Below are 18,063 nucleotides of genomic sequence, written 5' to 3'. Positions count from 1 at the left end.
AAGAATGAAATTTAAAATGTGCAGCTGTTAATATTAATTTCTCAGAGATCTCTGTCATCATATTGAACAAGAAGAGCTCTTCTGGATCTAGCACAATGTCACACATCTAAATTGGCTTAATGTGACAGGCTGGAAAAGAAAAAAATTCAGTGCGCTTCGATTTGGTCAGATTATTGAGTTGGTGGTATAGACCAGAACAGACTGACTCTACCAGAAGGTCTATCAACTCTACCTTGTGTCATTTAAAGCAGGTGTCTGTATATTTAACAGCTGAGTACTACCCTCTAGTGTTTCATTTATGTACATGCGCCTGGAAACTGGAGCACAGCAGATTTTATCATGGATCCATGAACATTTTATCACCACACAAGGAAAAAGAATGAATGAATGAATGAATGAATGAATGAATGAATGAATGAATGAAAATTAGAAATAATCACAAAAGTAACAATGAGGAAATACTAGACAATTTTAAGGAAGAACACTCAGAAGCAACTGCCCACTTGTAGCAACCACAGTACTGAAAGAGTAAATTAAAATGTGACTTTCATTTCATTCAGGTCACAGAGGAGACAGTTCTCACTCCCTACTGGGACTCTAAACAACTGTTTGTTTGCAGTGCCAGATGTGCATCTTGGGCACCAACAGACCTGTTTTCATCATCTGCTACAGTTAAAGGGGATCATATCATGAGATTAGATGTTTCTAATTTTGGTTGGACTTCAGTTCCTCTAAACTTCCATTTCTGTAGTGAATTGACCGAAACATCATAGAATGATGTGTTTATGCCAATCTACTATATTGTAGATTAGTCCCAATTTATGTTAGCTGCCTGTCCAGAAACAACTGTTTAACAGCAATATTGTTTTGTCTGTGCATGTAATACCCACATGTCAATTACAGTCTTAAACACATCTGTCCAAGTACAAAATAAAATTGTGTGTATTTTGTTTTTTGTTTTGCTACATAGGTATAACAATATAGCACTGCTTTTTTACAAATATTTTAGTAATTTGTGTTTTTTAAGCATTGTAATTGGACTTTAGAAAGCATTAAGATGAAACACAATGAAAAAATATCTCAGCAAATTTGGCTGTTAATGTCTTCATGCATCTATCATTGGTATCATACTGACATGATTACCTGTTATAAAAAGCCAGCATGCTCAAGGCCAGTGTTTGGACACGCAACGTAGATAACGGTGCCAGCTGTGTCATAATGCTGCCTGATCAGTACTTTGACGCCCATTCAACCACTGGAGACTTTATGAGGCGCTGGTGGCTCCAGTTAGCATTGTCCAATCAAATGCCGGTCAACTCCACAGGCCCGCCTTTTAACTGAAATCATTGGTTGAATTTTAATGCGTAGTGGCGTTATGGGCGGAGCCTGGGGGCCAGCGACTTATGTCCAGCGGTTATGTGATAGCAGCACCTGGTCCAGAAGGAAACACGAGCCGAGACCCCAGCACCCTGTCCGACGGTGCAGTTATCTATGGGTAAGTGTACAATAGCGCGTCTGTAACAAGAATTGAATCTACTATAACGTCCAGTTTACGTCAAATGATGTCCATAATGTCGGCATGTTATTTAAGACCTACCGTTGAGGACAGGGATATTTGGTGGTTAATTAAGATACCATTGTTTGAGGAGCTCACAGCAACTTAGCATCAGGACAAACGGCACCCGCAGGATGATTCCATTCCGTGAACATAAATTCAGACAAGAGTGAAATGTTTCCATTTGTTGAGGTTGGTTATGCAACGGGGGAACTGTTCCCTCCCTCTATACGCACTACATCTGTCTGTGGGCCAAACTGCTGGAAAACATGCAAGCGTGGACTCAACAGAGAAACGGAGGCATTCAGCTCATTATTCTATTGTTAGTGTAGCTTTGGTGTGAATACTAGCAGCATTGGCCCTAACTCTTTCTGTGTGTGTGTGTGTGTGTGTGTGTGTGTGTGTGTGTGTGAGAGAGAGAGAGAGAGAGAGAGAGAGAGAGAGAGAGAGCGGGCGAGGGGTCCAGAGAGATATCAACAGTTACAGAGAACAAAACGTTGTTTTTCATTTGAATAAATATGTCGACATTATTAGTGTATCCACAGGCTGCTGTACGTGCTAGCTTTATCAGGCTGACCTCCATTCAAGGCGCTGTTTGTTATCTCTCATCTCCAAGGACATGCACTTTAATTGCAAGACAAACATGCTTCTTCATTATCTGTTTATAAAGGTTTGGCATGTTGGACTGAGCTACCTCATTTTGACCTGTGGTGACCCCTCAGAGCTTTTATTAAAAGTGACCACACAAAAAAATGTATATATACACCAATTCCAAAAGTGATAAAAGAGGAAAATTATATATCTTTTGTTTGTTTGTACCATTACCCATTGCGCCTATGTTTGGTTACTCCCATTGTATGCTGGACTGTCATTAAAGAACTGTGGTAGTGTACAACACCCAGTTTACCACTGCACCACTGATCCTAACCTGATTACCTGATCATTCAGCAGAAACAAATGGTACAGCAGGCATGGAGGCCACCAGGAGACGTACTCAGCCCAGTGCCAATGGGAAAACATCTGAACAGAGTGAGGAGCCAGCACAGTGGGGAAGAGCATGGTAAGTTCATATTATGTCACAGGTTGCTTAAGGCCATTTTGCAATGTAATGCACTTGACTTCATTACAGGTCTAGCACAGAGTGAAACATGCCCTGTACCTGAAAATTCAAACCTAAACCTACCTACCTGAAACATGCATTGAGATTGAAGAGAATAACTTTATATTGGCTGACTATGTAGAGTGAAGTTCTGGAACCACATGTTAAACAAATCCATTTGATAAGTGATACAGTGAGCAAGAGACATTGCTTTTGGGATTTTAGCGTAATTATTCTTACCAGATCATCATAGATAAATGATGTGATCATATCAATCTATTTGTTCTCCCAACACACAGTAAAGTCAGACAGTGAGACAGAAACTGCATCTGACTGTGGATGTGGCTTTGGAACCGGTGGGTGACCAGTTCATAGAAACCAGTCAGTTCAGTAACGGGAGAGGCGCCAATTTAGGGTTTCCCCCAGAAAACTTGCTCAGCCTGGTGGTAGGTTGGAAGGGCGAGTTAAAAGTTAATTGGTAGGCAATTACGTGTTTTAGGTGCCAGTAATGGCATTTAAATGCTGCAGTGATTGACAAGCATACAACGTGAAAACAGTGGGGTTTTTTTCAAATTCTTAAAAGACACTGGTCTATACAGCAGGATATAGTGCACTAAGGTGCTAGTCCCATAGATGGCAGCAATGCAACTTTTTGAGCCCAGCTGCCGTGAAACCCCAAAGAAGAAGGGCCCTCATTATGCTAGTAGTTACTCTTGTGCCTTTCCTGCTATTAGAATTGAGATGTTTACTGTAACACCATGTCTCCACTAGAGGCAAAGCATGTGCAAACCTGTTAGGAGAGCAGCAGCTTTAGTGGTTCTTTTGTGTCTACACATGATGCATTCAAGCACTGTAATTAGTGTTAGTCACCTGCACTTGGCAGCACTGTTGGTACACATGTAAAATGGAAAAACAATACACGCAGTGCAATGTGTAATGTTATTTAGATTAAATTAAATTCCATTCCTATTTGGACTTTGAATTTAAATTATGACCAAAAGATAACTTCTTGGATCATCATGGAGAGGATGCTTTGAGCGGTCTAAAATTGGAACTGTGAATATCCAAACAACCATTTCTGATTCCATGTATGAAAGCACCCATATTTATGGCTAAACGATCACACAGAAACCAGCAGTTAGGCAGCCTTCCACATAACTTTTTTTTAGAACAAATCCACTCAGACACAATCAGAAAATAACATTTTATTTCTCTAATTTACAGTTTTTTCATGATACTACTGCTCACTCTCTTGATTCACTCTGTAGCGTAATAGTGTTAACATCAGCCAACAAATCCTACCCTGTATGCCTCTAAATTAATATTTATTAATAGTATAAAGCATCATCTTCGACCGCAGGCATCAGTGCTATAACCTATGTGCAGCACATAAATGGATAATAACCATTTTCCTAGATTCATTTTGAAAGGCAAACAGCCAGTGTGCAAATTCAGCTCAACAGCCTTGACTAATCTGTTAATTTATTGCTTACTCTCATACTCACTCGGACAAATGTGATTGTAGGGCTGGCCCCACTGATGCGGTCAGCCAAAAAAAAGGGGAGAAGGTAGAGTGAAAAAACATACCTGAAACACTGCCAGTTTGGACTCTTATGTGTAGGTACTGTTCACATCTGAACCTGTACCTCTTTTTGGTCCTTAATCTCTCTGTTATAATAAAAATGTCCTTTTAGTTTTCAAAAGTAAGTCTAGACTTTTCAGGCACAGCCAGTGACTTGGTCTTCACTAACACCAGTAACAATGCTAACGTCCACCATGACAGTGATCAAAGCCCAGTGATCGCCAACAGCAACCTATCCAACTAGCTAATGAATTACCTAAAAATGTCAATGAACTCGTCGATGCCTCACTTTAAGTCTCCCTGTCAAGGGTCTCTCTATGTCCTTCATAGTGTTTTATTTTTTTTACTTTAAGTAATAATAATAATTTAAGAAATTAGTAACAAAATGATGTACTGTAGAGCATCCAATGAGGGACTCTGTCCACACTAATAATATGTAACTGTGTATTTGTCAAAGGTGTATTGCAGCATACAGAGTATAGCAAATGGTATTCAGTGCTACATAAATAGTAAGCATTGAGTATATTAATGTACTAGCTGATACTAACTTTTGCCTTGAGAGAGTACTAAATTAGTTTGAAGATGGCAAATGATAGCAAGTGTGTTAGAAAACAAGGTCACAACTGATCTAAGTTGAAATTTCTCACAGTAAAAAACATTTCTTATTTAAAAAATAACTTTATAAAGCCCATAAATTGCATGTTTAAGATATGCAATGTGAATATCTCCTTTCAAGACTTAAGCAGGAGTTTGTTTAAAAGTCATACGTGGAAATTAAAAAGAAACTGTCAGACTTAAGGAGAAATTCCTTGTGGAAAAAAATGTCTGGGTTATTTTGATTTTGTAATATTACCCTGTAACACTTGATTTGACTCTAGTTACATTTCACACATTACCCCACACTATACATTTAGAGAACTATGAGTTGTGAGTTCATGCTAATAATATATTCTCATTGTTTCTCAAAAAAATAAACAATGTTCTATCACTGTTTTTTTCTCCTGTCATGTCCTCATAATTTATCTGTATGTATATCGGATATGTTATCAGGGAGGTGGACTGGTTTTCCCTGATCTCCGTGATAGGCCTCCTGTGCTTTGCCCCTTTCATTGTCTTCTACTTTGTGATGGCCTGTGATCAGTACCAGTGCTCCATCAGCCAGCCTCTGTTTGAGTTGCTTCGAGGAGAGACCTCATTGCTCTCCATCTGGGCCCGGACAGCCTCCTTCACCTGGTCAGCTGCCAAAATATACGCCATCTGGGTGGCCTTCCAGGTAAGAATAAGTGTAATAGTAAGGCAGAAGAGTTAATCCATTTTCTTTGCAAATGTCAGCAAGTTACAGGTTGTTTTGTCCCTCAGGCGTTCCTGTATATGTGTGTTCCTGACATCACTCATAAGTTTATTCCTGGCTATGTTGGTGGGGTGCAGGACGGAGCACTAACCCCTGCTGGTAATTAACACACACAGCCAAGCTCATCAGGCCACAAGTTTCAAAGATCCGGTGTAACACCGATGTGGCTCGGTGCCCGTGGAGGATGGTAACTCTGAGCTCTGTAACAAAATAATTTTGTGTCCCCATCCACTCTTGTAGGCCTTGTTAACAAGTACCAGATCAATGGACTGCAGTGTTGGCTCATCACTCATGCTCTGTGGTATGCCAATGCCAACTTTTTCCACTGGTTTTCCCCCACCATCATCTTCGACAACTGGATCCCCCTGATGTGGTGTGCTAACATACTGGGCTATGCTGTTGCCACCTTTGCGTTCATAAAGGCTTACCTTTTCCCCACAAACTCTGAAGACTGGTGAGTACTGATAAGAGGATGACAATTCACTGGAGTAGATTTCTACTGCAGAAATGTTATCTATGTCTGGAAGGTTAACCAGTTATTTACTAGTAATTAGTACAGAACTGAATTGACTTGTTTGCTTCCACCTTTTTTTGTGATTCTATAGCAAGTTCACAGGGAACCTCTTCTATGACTACATGATGGGCATTGAGTTCAACCCACGGATTGGCGAGTGGTTTGATTTCAAACTTTTCTTCAACGGTCGGCCTGGCATCGTAGCCTGGACGCTAATCAACCTGTCTTACATGGCCAAGCAACAGGAACTGTACGGCCATGTCACCAACTCCATGATCCTGGTCAACGTACTGCAGGTAAGGAGGAAGAAGGATGGATGAATTGGATGGAATGATATCTGTTGAAAAGTTGAATTTATTCTGTGGAAAAGGGGTGTGTCGACTAGTCGTTTGTGACGTCATCATCTGTGTATCCCATGGCATGCCCGGCCATGCTCAACAATGTTTCACCATAGCCAGTTGAACTAGCTCACAGTGAGACATCTCACTTTTCCCAACTCATTGATGAACTGACACCACATGCGCACTTGTGACCGGTAACAAGAGCAATATGGAAGCTGCTAAATTGGAAGGAAAATGAGGCTCGTTTTCCTACTCTGTCTAAACTAGCAAGGTGTCTTTTGGGAATATCTGACATTGTGATCTTTTTTAACCCTGCGATATATTGCGATATGAAAAAATACAGGAATTTGTGGACAATTAACCTGCAGTCTCTTTTTGTGAATGTTAGGAGTATGGCTTCTGTCTGTGTTTTAGAGATATTCTTATTGTTATCTTTTATTGCTTGCTTTTTTTGTGCTGGGACCTGAGTACATGTTTCGTTCTATCATGCGCAAACGTGAATTGAATGACAATAAACAAACCTTTGAACCTTTTGAGCTCTCCATCTTAAATTGGAACATTCTAGCTCTTAATTACATTAAGGAACTAACAATGAGTGATAAACAGGTTATTCAAACTTCTATTCAACAACTGAAATCTTTTACAGCAAAATCAAAAATGATAATCATAATAACTATCATTATTATTATTATTAGTATTAGTATTAGTATTAGTATTAGTATTAGTATTAAAATAAGAGCAGCTTTCATCAGATTGCTGATGAAATTTGACTTGTTTTGTAAATAGTAGAAAATAAGTAAACAAGCTTCAACAAAACAATATTAAAATAAATAAATAAATAAAATAAGACCTAAATCAGGTTTTTTGAATCTAGAAGAAAAGAAATAAACAGGATTTAAACAAAACTATATAAAAAATATTAGCACATTGCCAGTTGCCAGAGTGATTTACAATTTACAACTTAAACAACTTGTAATAAGATGAATAAGTTGAACTTGTTCTATAACTTGAAGATTAACTTTAAGCCCTTTAGTTTCCCAAATTTTGAATCCTTTAAATCAAAGCAATTAGTAAAATGTGTCTTTAAATCTTAAAGTGAAACTCTCACCAAAATGCAGCGTAGGCTTTTTGAGAATGTATATGAGTCAAACCTTCGTGTAAAAGCATAATTATGACCAAAGAGGCACTTTTAAGATTGACCGTATTTTCATTTTCAGGTCAAACTCCTTTTTAAATGGGAGTGCTAGGGGCAAATTAGCATAAAAATTGCTATTGTTAAAGCACTGAGAAGGCTCGACACAACATGAAACTTTGCTTGTAGTATCACCAGGGTCTCTGCGCATGAATATGAGCATTGAGAACATAGTTGATGTACACAGAGATTACTGAAAAGTTTTTGAACAACTCACCTAAGCAGATGCTTGTTCTGCTTGTTCATGGACGAGAGTTAAGGTCGACCAGCAACAATTATCCACACAATATCTCATGTGACTTTTCCAGCTTTTGATTTTAGTATTGTTTCTTATATGAGGCTCCTTTTTCAACTTCAAGGTCAATATTGTTTTTCGCTAACAACAAAACAATGAATTATCTGTGCATTTATATGGAACTAAGCTTTAGGAATGGTCCACCTTAACTGTTCTTCATGTTACGTCGCATTCGGAAATCGAAACTTCTCACTGGCAGGATGGCGGCGAGCAGAAGAAACATCTGCTAAAGTGAGCTTCGGCACACTGAATAAGAACTAATGTGACTGGTGGATCACTGTGTCAGGTACCCTTGAAATTAGATGAGTTCATTTGCCTCCTACATCGCAGGCCCTGCGATGTGACTATTGCGCGCACGTACATCACAATGGCAATGCCCAAATGATATATCGCACAACTCTAGAAGAGAGGAAGCCTCACTTGTGACCACTTGGAGATGCTGACTTTCCTCAGTTTGAATAAACTGTGATTGGCTTGTTGCTTCATTAAGTTGCATCTTGCAGCTGTTGAGTCTTTAGAGTAGGGAATGTTTGTTTAACAAACTGTATGTTATGCATGCTGATTATTATACCCAAAATGCACTTTTGTTAAAGAAAAGAACATGTATTTTATCACTGCTACCACTTAAATATAATGAAAAAGAGTCATTGTCATAGATGTCTCATCATCTATCAAAATAGTCATTAGTTGTAGCCCTTATGTGGAAGCAGAAGTGCTGCAATATGGAAACAAACCGAGAGATTTCAGAAAGTGTTAAAATCTTGAGATTGTTGAATTTGTGTCTTTGGGTCTCAGTAAACGTGTACACCTGTGCTAAATGTTATGTGTATGTGAGTGGGCTTGTTGTTCTAAGTGTTAGAGTAACAAACTGTATGATATGTAAAATGCTTACTTCATGGGTCACAATTGACAGGATTCACAGTTTAAGATTTATAATAATTACTGGAAGCTTGTGTCATGTGTGTTTTCCTGTAGGCCATTTATGTGTTGGATTTTTTCTGGAATGAGGCCTGGTACCTGAAGACCATTGATATTTGCCATGACCACTTTGGATGGTATCTAGGCTGGGGTGACTGTGTCTGGCTGCCCTACCTCTACACACTGCAGGTAACAATCAGATGCATGCTAACACACACACACACACACACCTATCTGATATCAGGAAAATGGTTTTCATATATTATGCAAAAATGTAAGCTCTAAAATAAGCGTCTCAATGAAATTAAAGTGTTAAAAAAAAAAAAAAGAAATAAGTGTGTGAGTGTACGTAAAGTAAGTAAAGTAAATGTCTTGTGTGTCCAGGGTCTGTATCTGGTGTACCACCCAGTCCAGCTTTCAGATGCCCATGCCCTGGCTGTCCTCTTGTTTGGCCTTGTTGGTTACTATATCTTCCGATCCACTAACCACCAGAAGGACCTGTTCCGCCGTACTGAGGGCTCCTGCTCAATCTGGGGCCGCAAACCAACGTTCATCGAGTGCTTGTATCGCTCAGCTGACGGTGTCGTCCACCGCAGCAAGCTCATGACCTCAGGTTTCTGGGGAGTGGCCCGCCATCTCAATTATACTGGTGACCTGATGGGGTCACTGGCCTACTGTGCCGCCTGTGGCTTTGGCCACATGCTTCCATACTTTTACATAGTTTACATGACCATCCTGTTGGTGCACCGCTGTGTGCGTGATGAACACCGTTGCAGCAGCAAGTATGGCAAGGACTGGAAACGCTACACGGACGCGGTGCCTTACCGGCTAATTCCTGGGGTTTTTTAGTGAACAGTGGGATGAAGGAGGGAGAGAGAAGGTGAGGGTTAGGATTATGATCGATACTGACATTATGAAATTGGATTGCGAATAGCAAGATAAACATAAGTATACATATAGACTGCTGCACACACATTTCTATACATTTTATTGTATTTTTTTCAGCCTCAGTAAAGGCAGTCAGATACACCAGTCTGCTGCTTTCTGCTGTGACCTGTTTTTTTTTTTAAATGTACAATATATCCTATATTGTATGTTACATGACTGTACAGATTTGTACATTGGAGAGACAAAACAACCTCTCTATAAATGAATGGCAGAAGAACACAGGAGGGCTTACTCCTCAGGTCAAGAGTCTGCTTTCCACTTAGATCTGAAGGAGAAGAATCATTCCTTTGAGGACAACAATGTAAACATATTGGCATGAAAAGACAGAAGGTTTGGAAGAGCAGTAAAAGAATCCATCTAAGCCATGCTGGAACAACCGTCTGTCGCATATGAAAGTACTCACCCACCAACAATGCAGTACTGAGTTCTCCCCCCAGACAACTTAATAACCATCCACACTAGGCTCACCTAGCTCCAGCAACCCACATGACGGCCGGTTAAGTGAACAACCCACAAGAATGCCCCTAACGACTCTGAAACTCAGGGCTTATACGTGTCCTTAACAACTCTGTAAGGACACTCCCACACAGAGTTTAAAAGTCTGCACATCTCTTCCAGTGAGTTACAACTGAAGAAGCCTGAGAGGTGAAATGTTTTCACGAAACTGAAACAGGACCAGTTTCCTATGATACAGCACTTAAAATTAAAAGAGCACAACTCGGGGCACCTCACTTCTGCAGTGGACTGCTCTCTTTGACTGTTCCACACAACACTGTGACATTCTCATACCAAGCTATGTATGAGTAATCCTGTAAATTCATTGGTCAGTTTGTTAAAAAGAAAAAAAAAGAAAGAAAGAAAAATGCTAGTGAGTTAGTTTGATAATCATTTATCAAGAAAATACAAAAACATGGCTGGCTTCTCATTTCTCAGTTTTCCCAGTGAGAATGGTTTGTCTTTATAACTTAAATACTTGTGGGAGTTTGTGTCACTTAGCACTCAGTCATCCTATGATGGGGCCTATTCATTGTTTGGGTCATTTATAAACGTAATCAGTAATTATGAATATAAATTGGATAGATTTATTCATCAATATATTCTATAATATTTTGTTGCTGCCCCACTGGCTTAATAGACAAAATGTAATTACATGGTCCACTGAAGAGACCAATGGCATAGAAAGTTAGGATGTCTTTGTATAAAGTTATTTGAGGTTTATCATATCGGGCTTAATAAGACTCAGTACAATAAGGAAATCCTTAGTTGTTGGTGTGGATTTCCCTTGTTGTGGTTGAGAACTTTAACAGCAACAGCACTTTCAGATTTTCTTGTTTACTAAGCTAGTTGGATCATTATTGATCATTGCTTTGTGTTCAACCAACATGTAGATTAAAAGGTAGTAATGTTTGAGCTATTGATAGAAGAGTTTTTTTTTTTTTCTGTCAGTGATGACATTTGTTTTGTTGTTGTTTTGTTTTTCCTCATACCAGCACTGCCTTTTCTAAAGTCACAAAATAAATCCATTCTGCATTTTCTGTTCTTGTGATATTTGCCATTTTTGATGATTTCTTATTGCGTTATAGTTGTGAAAGGAAACTAACGGCAGCTCGTACCACTGTACCCTAGATGTCATTTACAATGTTCAACACTTGGGGGCAGCAGATGACAGCTGATCCCAGTTGTCAGATAGAGATGACTTTGGATACGATTGGGTTTACCCAGTGAATTCCACCTAATCCTACATGCAGCCCACTTTAACAGGAAGCAGAACCACACAATGAAGGCCCAAACCACTACATTTTTCTCATAATGGATTTTGTTGTTATGTTTTAACATTTTATGTGTTATCTACATTTTTCAGTCAGCACAGTCATGTGACGTGTAAGATGGGACAGAGGTGATTGAGGGAAACACGAAAAATGAAAAGAAACTTAGATGCACTGAAAAACATGGCTGATAAAAAATATGCAGAGTGTGTCTGCTTGTGAAGGTCATAATATGACCAAAAGCTCCTGAACAACTTCAAAACTGGCCTTGTGGTAAGATCGCCCTCTCCTATTCTGTGTTATAAGGCCAAAAGTACATTTAAAATCTCAATTCATAAGCTAATAAAATGTCAAAAATGCAGAGTAGAGTAGTCTGTGCTGCCGAGTAAACTCATCTACTGATGAATGTGACAGCACTCAAAGCTACAAGACAACTGCTTAATGGATCTTGTGTTGACACTTCTCAGACCAATATCGTCAGGGTATTTAAGGTTTCTTTTCTACAAAGGTGTTCAATCTAAAACTCTACCACAATACCTTGATGTCACATCCAAAATATGTTTGTTTAAGGTGGGTTGACATAGCAGGTGTAGACATTGCTGTTAATGATTTAACGGCTTGTTCTCAAGTGTTTCAGTAATTCGCCGGACCGGGCGATCTGTAATGCAATGTAAACAAAGGCCTGCTTCCTGAATCAGTAGGTCTCCTATCAGTGTAATGATACAAGTTATGGATGTAAATCAGTTATGATAATGGAAAAGTCATTGATTCCCCTTTCCTTTGTTCAAAGCTAATGCAATATACACCAGATTTATGGCACTGCATTACATGGAACCACATTACCTAACATTCTTTTTTTCAGGATAATTGATTCTCAAATTATCCCTGAAGGTGAAAAGTGTGATTGAAGAGGCTCCGCTGCACGATGGTCGAGTTCACTCGTAACCAAGTTGACGAATAGCTATCTGTGAAAGAGACTGAAATCTGAAGAAAGGGACGATCTTTTGAGACGACGCTAAAAGCTAGACTATTGAATTTGCGAGTGGGGATCATGCACCCATCCATATAAATGTCCACTGTTCACAATAACCATATTGTGGAAGCCCCCCTCTTGCAGCTGCACATTCATCTGCAATGAGGAGCAGATGGGGGTCAGGGTGGAATTCATAGCTGTAGTAAAGTGGGGAGTTGGAGTGAGTGGCAGGGAGAATGAGAGGCCACGAGAGAATGAAAGACAGAGGGGGAGTAGTAGAATGCGATGTACAGAAAGCACAATGGGATATTTGGAGCTAGTGCCACTCCTCAGCCAACACTGGCTTGATTTCCCTCAAGGCCAAATTAGTTTTTGTTGGAAGCTCGGGGTTAAGAGACGTGTGGGTAGAGTCGTAATCCAGGAGGAAAGGGGCACCTCAGAACAAGGAAAGTACATGATTTGTCAGCAAACTGTGGGCACCGACAATTGTACTATAAAGTGGAGCAGACCTCTTAAGAGCATTCCAGTCGGCAGTAGGTCTAATAATCACATTGCAATGGGTGAGGTTAGATAGAACGGCTGTTTGTGGTTGGTGGCAAAGGAGCAATTCCTGCCGTTACAATGTTTATTTTTTGTGCTTGGGTTTGATGGTTACATTTATTGCAAGTGTCTTTATTTAATTTCTCCACCCCGACAGCTCAGCAACAAAAGGAGTCTCTCAAGTCTTCCTTTGGTTTTTAGCCACTCCAGGCTCTGAGGATGGCAACCTGTGCGCTCTGGTCCCTCAGAACTAAACATGGTGTTTTTACATACACAGACATTTCCAATATGCTGTCTTGATTTCTGTGGTGATTTCTCTTGCATTACGGTGTCAATCATGGTGTTACCACAATGCCATCTGACTGAGATAGGTAAACATGGACACTCCCAGTTCATTCACAACTTCAGACAATCAATTAAGTAATGAGGTTTTTTTTTTAAAAAAAAAAAGACTGTTTCATTACTCGGCCACTAGCAGTGCATTACAGGTTAACATTAGCAACCTGTGCTTCTACTCTGCCAGATCACAAGGATATTTGAGTGTTACAAAGTCCAGCAACATGGATGCAACATGGATGCTGAATGCACAAAACAGAGGGGTATGGTTCAGTGTTAGAGGCAATGGTGTATTTAGATTGGACTTGTCTTGGTTTCTTTTACCCAAATAGCCTAACACCTCTTGTTTCATGGTTCATCTGTCTGACAACTAAAGCCATCACTCAAGTCTTCCATGTGCTTTTTCTGCATGCTTCCACTAACAGTTCTTCCTTCCTTCCTTTTTTTCTCCACTGACCTTCGCCCCCAAGCCTGGTCTGTCCTCTTAGTTAATGGAGTGATGAGACCAGACTGACCATCAGATAACAAAGAGCTCCACAAGTTTCATGCCAAAGGTCAGGCCATGTGTTTCACAACGAAAGGCTTTAGGGCAAAGACAACCCCAAAGATGTTGTGAATGCCTAAATGGGTTTTGAAGTCAGAGCTTCGGTCAGGGATCTGTTCCCTGTCAACCTAGTAGCAACTTGAACTGTATGGCTTCCGACCAGAGGCATCTGTCTTAGACTGAAGGCAGACAACACGTCCCGCCTAAACTCTAAAAAGTTCCTCCATTGTGTTCTTCCAGACATATAGAAACGGGTCTTAAATTGAGAAAAAGGATCCGCCAAAATAAGCTGACAGGATCCCACGCCTACATTTTAGGCTTGACTCCTTGTAAATCACACAGAGAGTTGAATTAAAAAAGGATTAGGAGCCAAGAAAGAATTACAGGGATTAAAAAGGATTCCCAGGCTGCGCCACAAATCCATAGCTGATGTGGTAAAAATGATTGGCTGTAGATGCTACATCTCATATTAACAAGGCTTGTGAGGCAAGGCACTCTCTTCACACATCAGTGGCCCAACCAACATGAGCTCAGGCACCAAATTGCCCATATTTTACTTGTGTGTGCTTTGGGAGTCAAGGGCCTGACCTTCAAGTTCTACTGTGTTAGTAGTCAGACTCCACTTGAGAACAGGTTGAATCCTCAACCTCTAGCAAAGAGTCAAATTGAGCTTGAAAGAGCTGCAGAGGAGCTACTGTGCCTGCTGTTACGCTTGCACCATTTAGTGGATAATAAATGATGCTGAGAGATCAGCGACATTGAAATTTACTCCTTCTGCTGAGCTCACAGATACACACACAATTAACTGTAAACACATAAGGATGATACTGCTGTACACAGTCATGCGTGTGGCATGACAAACAGGTGGTTTTCCAGAAGGAAAAGATTTGTTTTGACATGTTTGGTTGCTTGGAGACAGGCAGCCATGCACATGTGGGTGTTAGGTTTGGGTTAGTGTGGCAGAATATTGCGGGTGACAGACACTTGTCCAGGGGGGAGGGAGTAGGGTAAGGCACTGGGCAGAGACTGGGCAGAGCCTCAACTCCAAGAATGCCCTCTGACTGGATTTTCCCAGCTTCAACAGGCCTTGCCCTTCCCTGGAATTTGGGATATTAGCTTGCATGGCAACCGGTGACAATGGCAGCCACTGACGGTGATTAGGGGGTCAGCCTGGTACAGATCCCAAGTATTGACAAGTCTTAAGCCTACTCACTATTTAAAGCAAGCGGCCCATTAAATGATCCAATGAAACTTTAACTAAAGTTATTTTCGCCAATGACTCGAATGCTAAACAAAAATATATTGGCCTTAAGTTTTTACACAATGATGGTCAATTCATCACTTGGAAATCTTTGTAGAATTTAAATGGACTTTTGATTTCAGCCATGGACTTTTGATTCAGGCATTTGAACCAGTACGGTACTGAAACCAGTGCCTGAAATTACTCATTACTACAACCCAACAGTACCTGTTTTCTGTACTTTACTCACGCAGTAATAACAGAATTTCAATATCAGCTGTAAAATATAAAATGCTACATCTGGTTTCTTTAGAAGATGAGGCTGTTCAAACTCCTGGAAGCAGTTGGACAAGCTATTTTTATTCAAATTGGTGGCTGGCTAAAAAACAAAATTAATGGAATATGAGCATGGTATTGGACAATATATAAAAATATATATAACGGCTGAAATGAACACTAGAATAACAGTAAAGTGCAACGATTTGCCATTGCCATTTGTCTTTGTCAGCCTTATCCAAAGTAGAAGAAGCCTTGGCAACATTGTCTGTTACATTGTTGTTGCATACTATAGTATTTGACAGTCAAAAATATGTAATTCACATACTGCCGGTTTCATACTAATTCTCCAGACATAGTAAAACATTACTCACATCCAGTTTTAGTGTAATAAACAGCATGTAGTAATATCGCTAGTAAAAATGCAAAGATGAGTAGAAAAAGGCCAGTGATCTCCAGCATGAAATTACACAACTAGATAATTAATGACCTCAAGATGTTGACAAAGTTATTGATTTCTCACTTTAGAGCTGTGCAGTATTAATATATATATATATATATATATATATATATATATATATATATATATATATATATATATATATATAGTGCAATATAAAAATGTCTAGGATATGTAGGATATAACCCTTTGTTGTAAAGTAATTTTAATACTGTTGCTACACTAACGTTAATGTACACTATGTTTGTGTTTCAATACGCCATGTAAAGCACAACTCAACGCCATAATGAACGTTGGATATCCAAATTTGGAGTTCAAAACAAGTTCACTGTGTGAAGGTGAACGTAACTGCAGCAACGCTACTGCTTTGCGGTGGCATTTTTACATCACTCGCAAGGACTTGTTTATGTCACTGGTCGCTCAGGAGTAAACAGAGGCCAAACAGCATGGCGGAGACAGAGGAGAGTGCAATGGAAGATGAAAATAACCTTACTGGTAATGTTATAGCAGACACGGATACAGAAGCAGCACCCCAAGAACATTTGGTGCTGAAAAGGGGGAATTCCATCATTTGGCTTTGGTTTGGGTTTAAAAAGTCAGACACCGACCAGACAACGGTCTGAAAAACATTGCCGCCAACAAGTTGTTACTAGCGACTCAAACACATCTAATCTGTTCTACCACTTAAAGACACAGCATTAAAAACAGTGCAGAGACAGGGAGATGATGCGACAAAGAACTAATGTTACCTCTATACCACAAAGTGACGAAAAGAAAAAAACACACCAAATGAGCCTGAAAGAATTGTTGACCAGAGGCACCCCCTATGACAAGACCGACACCACTAAATTACGGATGCCAATTCTAAATTCATATGTCAAGATATGGATATACATATATATATAATTCTTATAAATTATATATTGGGATATATATAGTTATCGGGATATAAAATTAGCTATATCAAAAAGAAAACTTTATGTTTTGCTGTTCATAAAGGGGTTTAACTCGACATTAATGAGCCAAGCATTGGCTGCAAGTGTGCTAACATCAGCTGTGTGTGTGTTGCAGGGAACTTGACGCTCAGAATGTCAAACAACATGCCCTTAGCTTTTATATTTTCTGTGTTTCCTCAGGTTAGACGTGTGGCTCTGGCCAGTATTGCTATTGCCCTGACTCACTGTGACTTGTCGAAGGGACGATGCATCGCTCTTTCTCTTCCTTTCTATTCTAATAATGTGGCATGTAGCGCTTTGGCACTGTTTGATTTTTTTGTGAATTGGCACTCAATAGCACCAGAGAAATTCAGTCGGTACCCTTTAAAGTACTGAGTTTGATGCCCAACCATATTTCTGATGGATGTAGACAAAAGCAGCTTTTCATTCCATGGAAGTAAACAATACAGCTCTCTTGTATACAATGTTTGGCTACTTGGTACAACTCGTTTAAATTGTGTTTTCAGTATGTTGTCACTGTTGATGTAACAAGAGAAGAGGCTTTAAGGATGTTGCTAACTTGGCTGACTTGGGCTGACCTTGCTGGAGTGTAAACTTCCCTGAATCATTGGGCCACCACATTTTTTTCAGCGACCTGTAAGCCTGTGACTTAGAGTTACCAAAAACATGCTCTTCTTGTATTGATTTACAAAGATGTTTGTGTGCATCTTAGCTAAATTCTGAGGGCCTTCAGCAAAGAGGAAACTGCCATTTTGATAGTTTGTGTTCTACTTGTTTGCAGATGCACCATATTAACACGCCTTCAGCCCCTTAAAGAGCTTATCAGTTTGGAGTGAGGCGTGTCGAGTGGATTAACTGATTATCACCACCAAAACTCACACAACATTTCTATGGAAGCCGGAGGTGAAAATAATGTAAATAGTTGTTTAGGAAACTTGGGACACACTTTACCCTCTGAGAAAAGCACTAATTCCAGATAGCTCCAGGGCCGGTGCTCTGCAGCTGTCCCTGATCTCTCAGCGGGACTGGTTTCTAAATGTGGGTAAATAAAATGAGTCAAAAACGACCAAATCCCATCCTTCTATAGCTCCCGTCAAGCGCATCCACAGTTACTTTGGAGAGCTACAGAATGAGCTGTGCGTTTTTCCCCTTACCTATTAGCTGACTAGTTCGAACT

General features: G+C 39.9%; 1 protein-coding gene across 2 annotated transcripts; it reads left to right on the top strand.

The window, feature by feature from the left end:
- The first annotated feature begins 1,379 nt into the window (after positions 1 to 1,379).
- Positions 1,380 to 11,330, top strand: dhcr7 (7-dehydrocholesterol reductase). Of its 2 annotated transcripts, none has more exons than XM_037096162.1 (8): positions 1,380 to 1,495; positions 2,504 to 2,615; positions 5,287 to 5,509; positions 5,596 to 5,686; positions 5,828 to 6,041; positions 6,193 to 6,397; positions 8,905 to 9,036; positions 9,232 to 11,330. In XM_037096162.1, the coding sequence occupies exons 1-8, from the start codon at positions 1,492 to 1,494 to the stop codon at positions 9,694 to 9,696; spliced, it is 1,446 nt and encodes a 481-aa protein (XP_036952057.1). In that variant the 5' UTR covers positions 1,380 to 1,491; the 3' UTR covers positions 9,697 to 11,330. The 2 variants fall into 2 exon arrangements, with proteins under 2 accessions (XP_036952057.1, XP_036952058.1); XM_037096163.1 differs by having other exon boundaries at positions 1,435 to 1,495; positions 2,507 to 2,615.
- The last annotated feature ends 6,733 nt before the right edge of the window (positions 11,331 to 18,063 follow it).

Source organism: Acanthopagrus latus, chromosome 4 (genome assembly GCF_904848185.1).
Source record: "Acanthopagrus latus isolate v.2019 chromosome 4, fAcaLat1.1, whole genome shotgun sequence".
In the NCBI taxonomy this organism is placed as follows: domain Eukaryota; kingdom Metazoa; phylum Chordata; class Actinopteri; order Spariformes; family Sparidae; genus Acanthopagrus; species Acanthopagrus latus.
The sequence above is the reverse complement of the archived record's forward strand: the minus strand, read 5'-3'. Positions and strand labels throughout refer to the sequence as shown.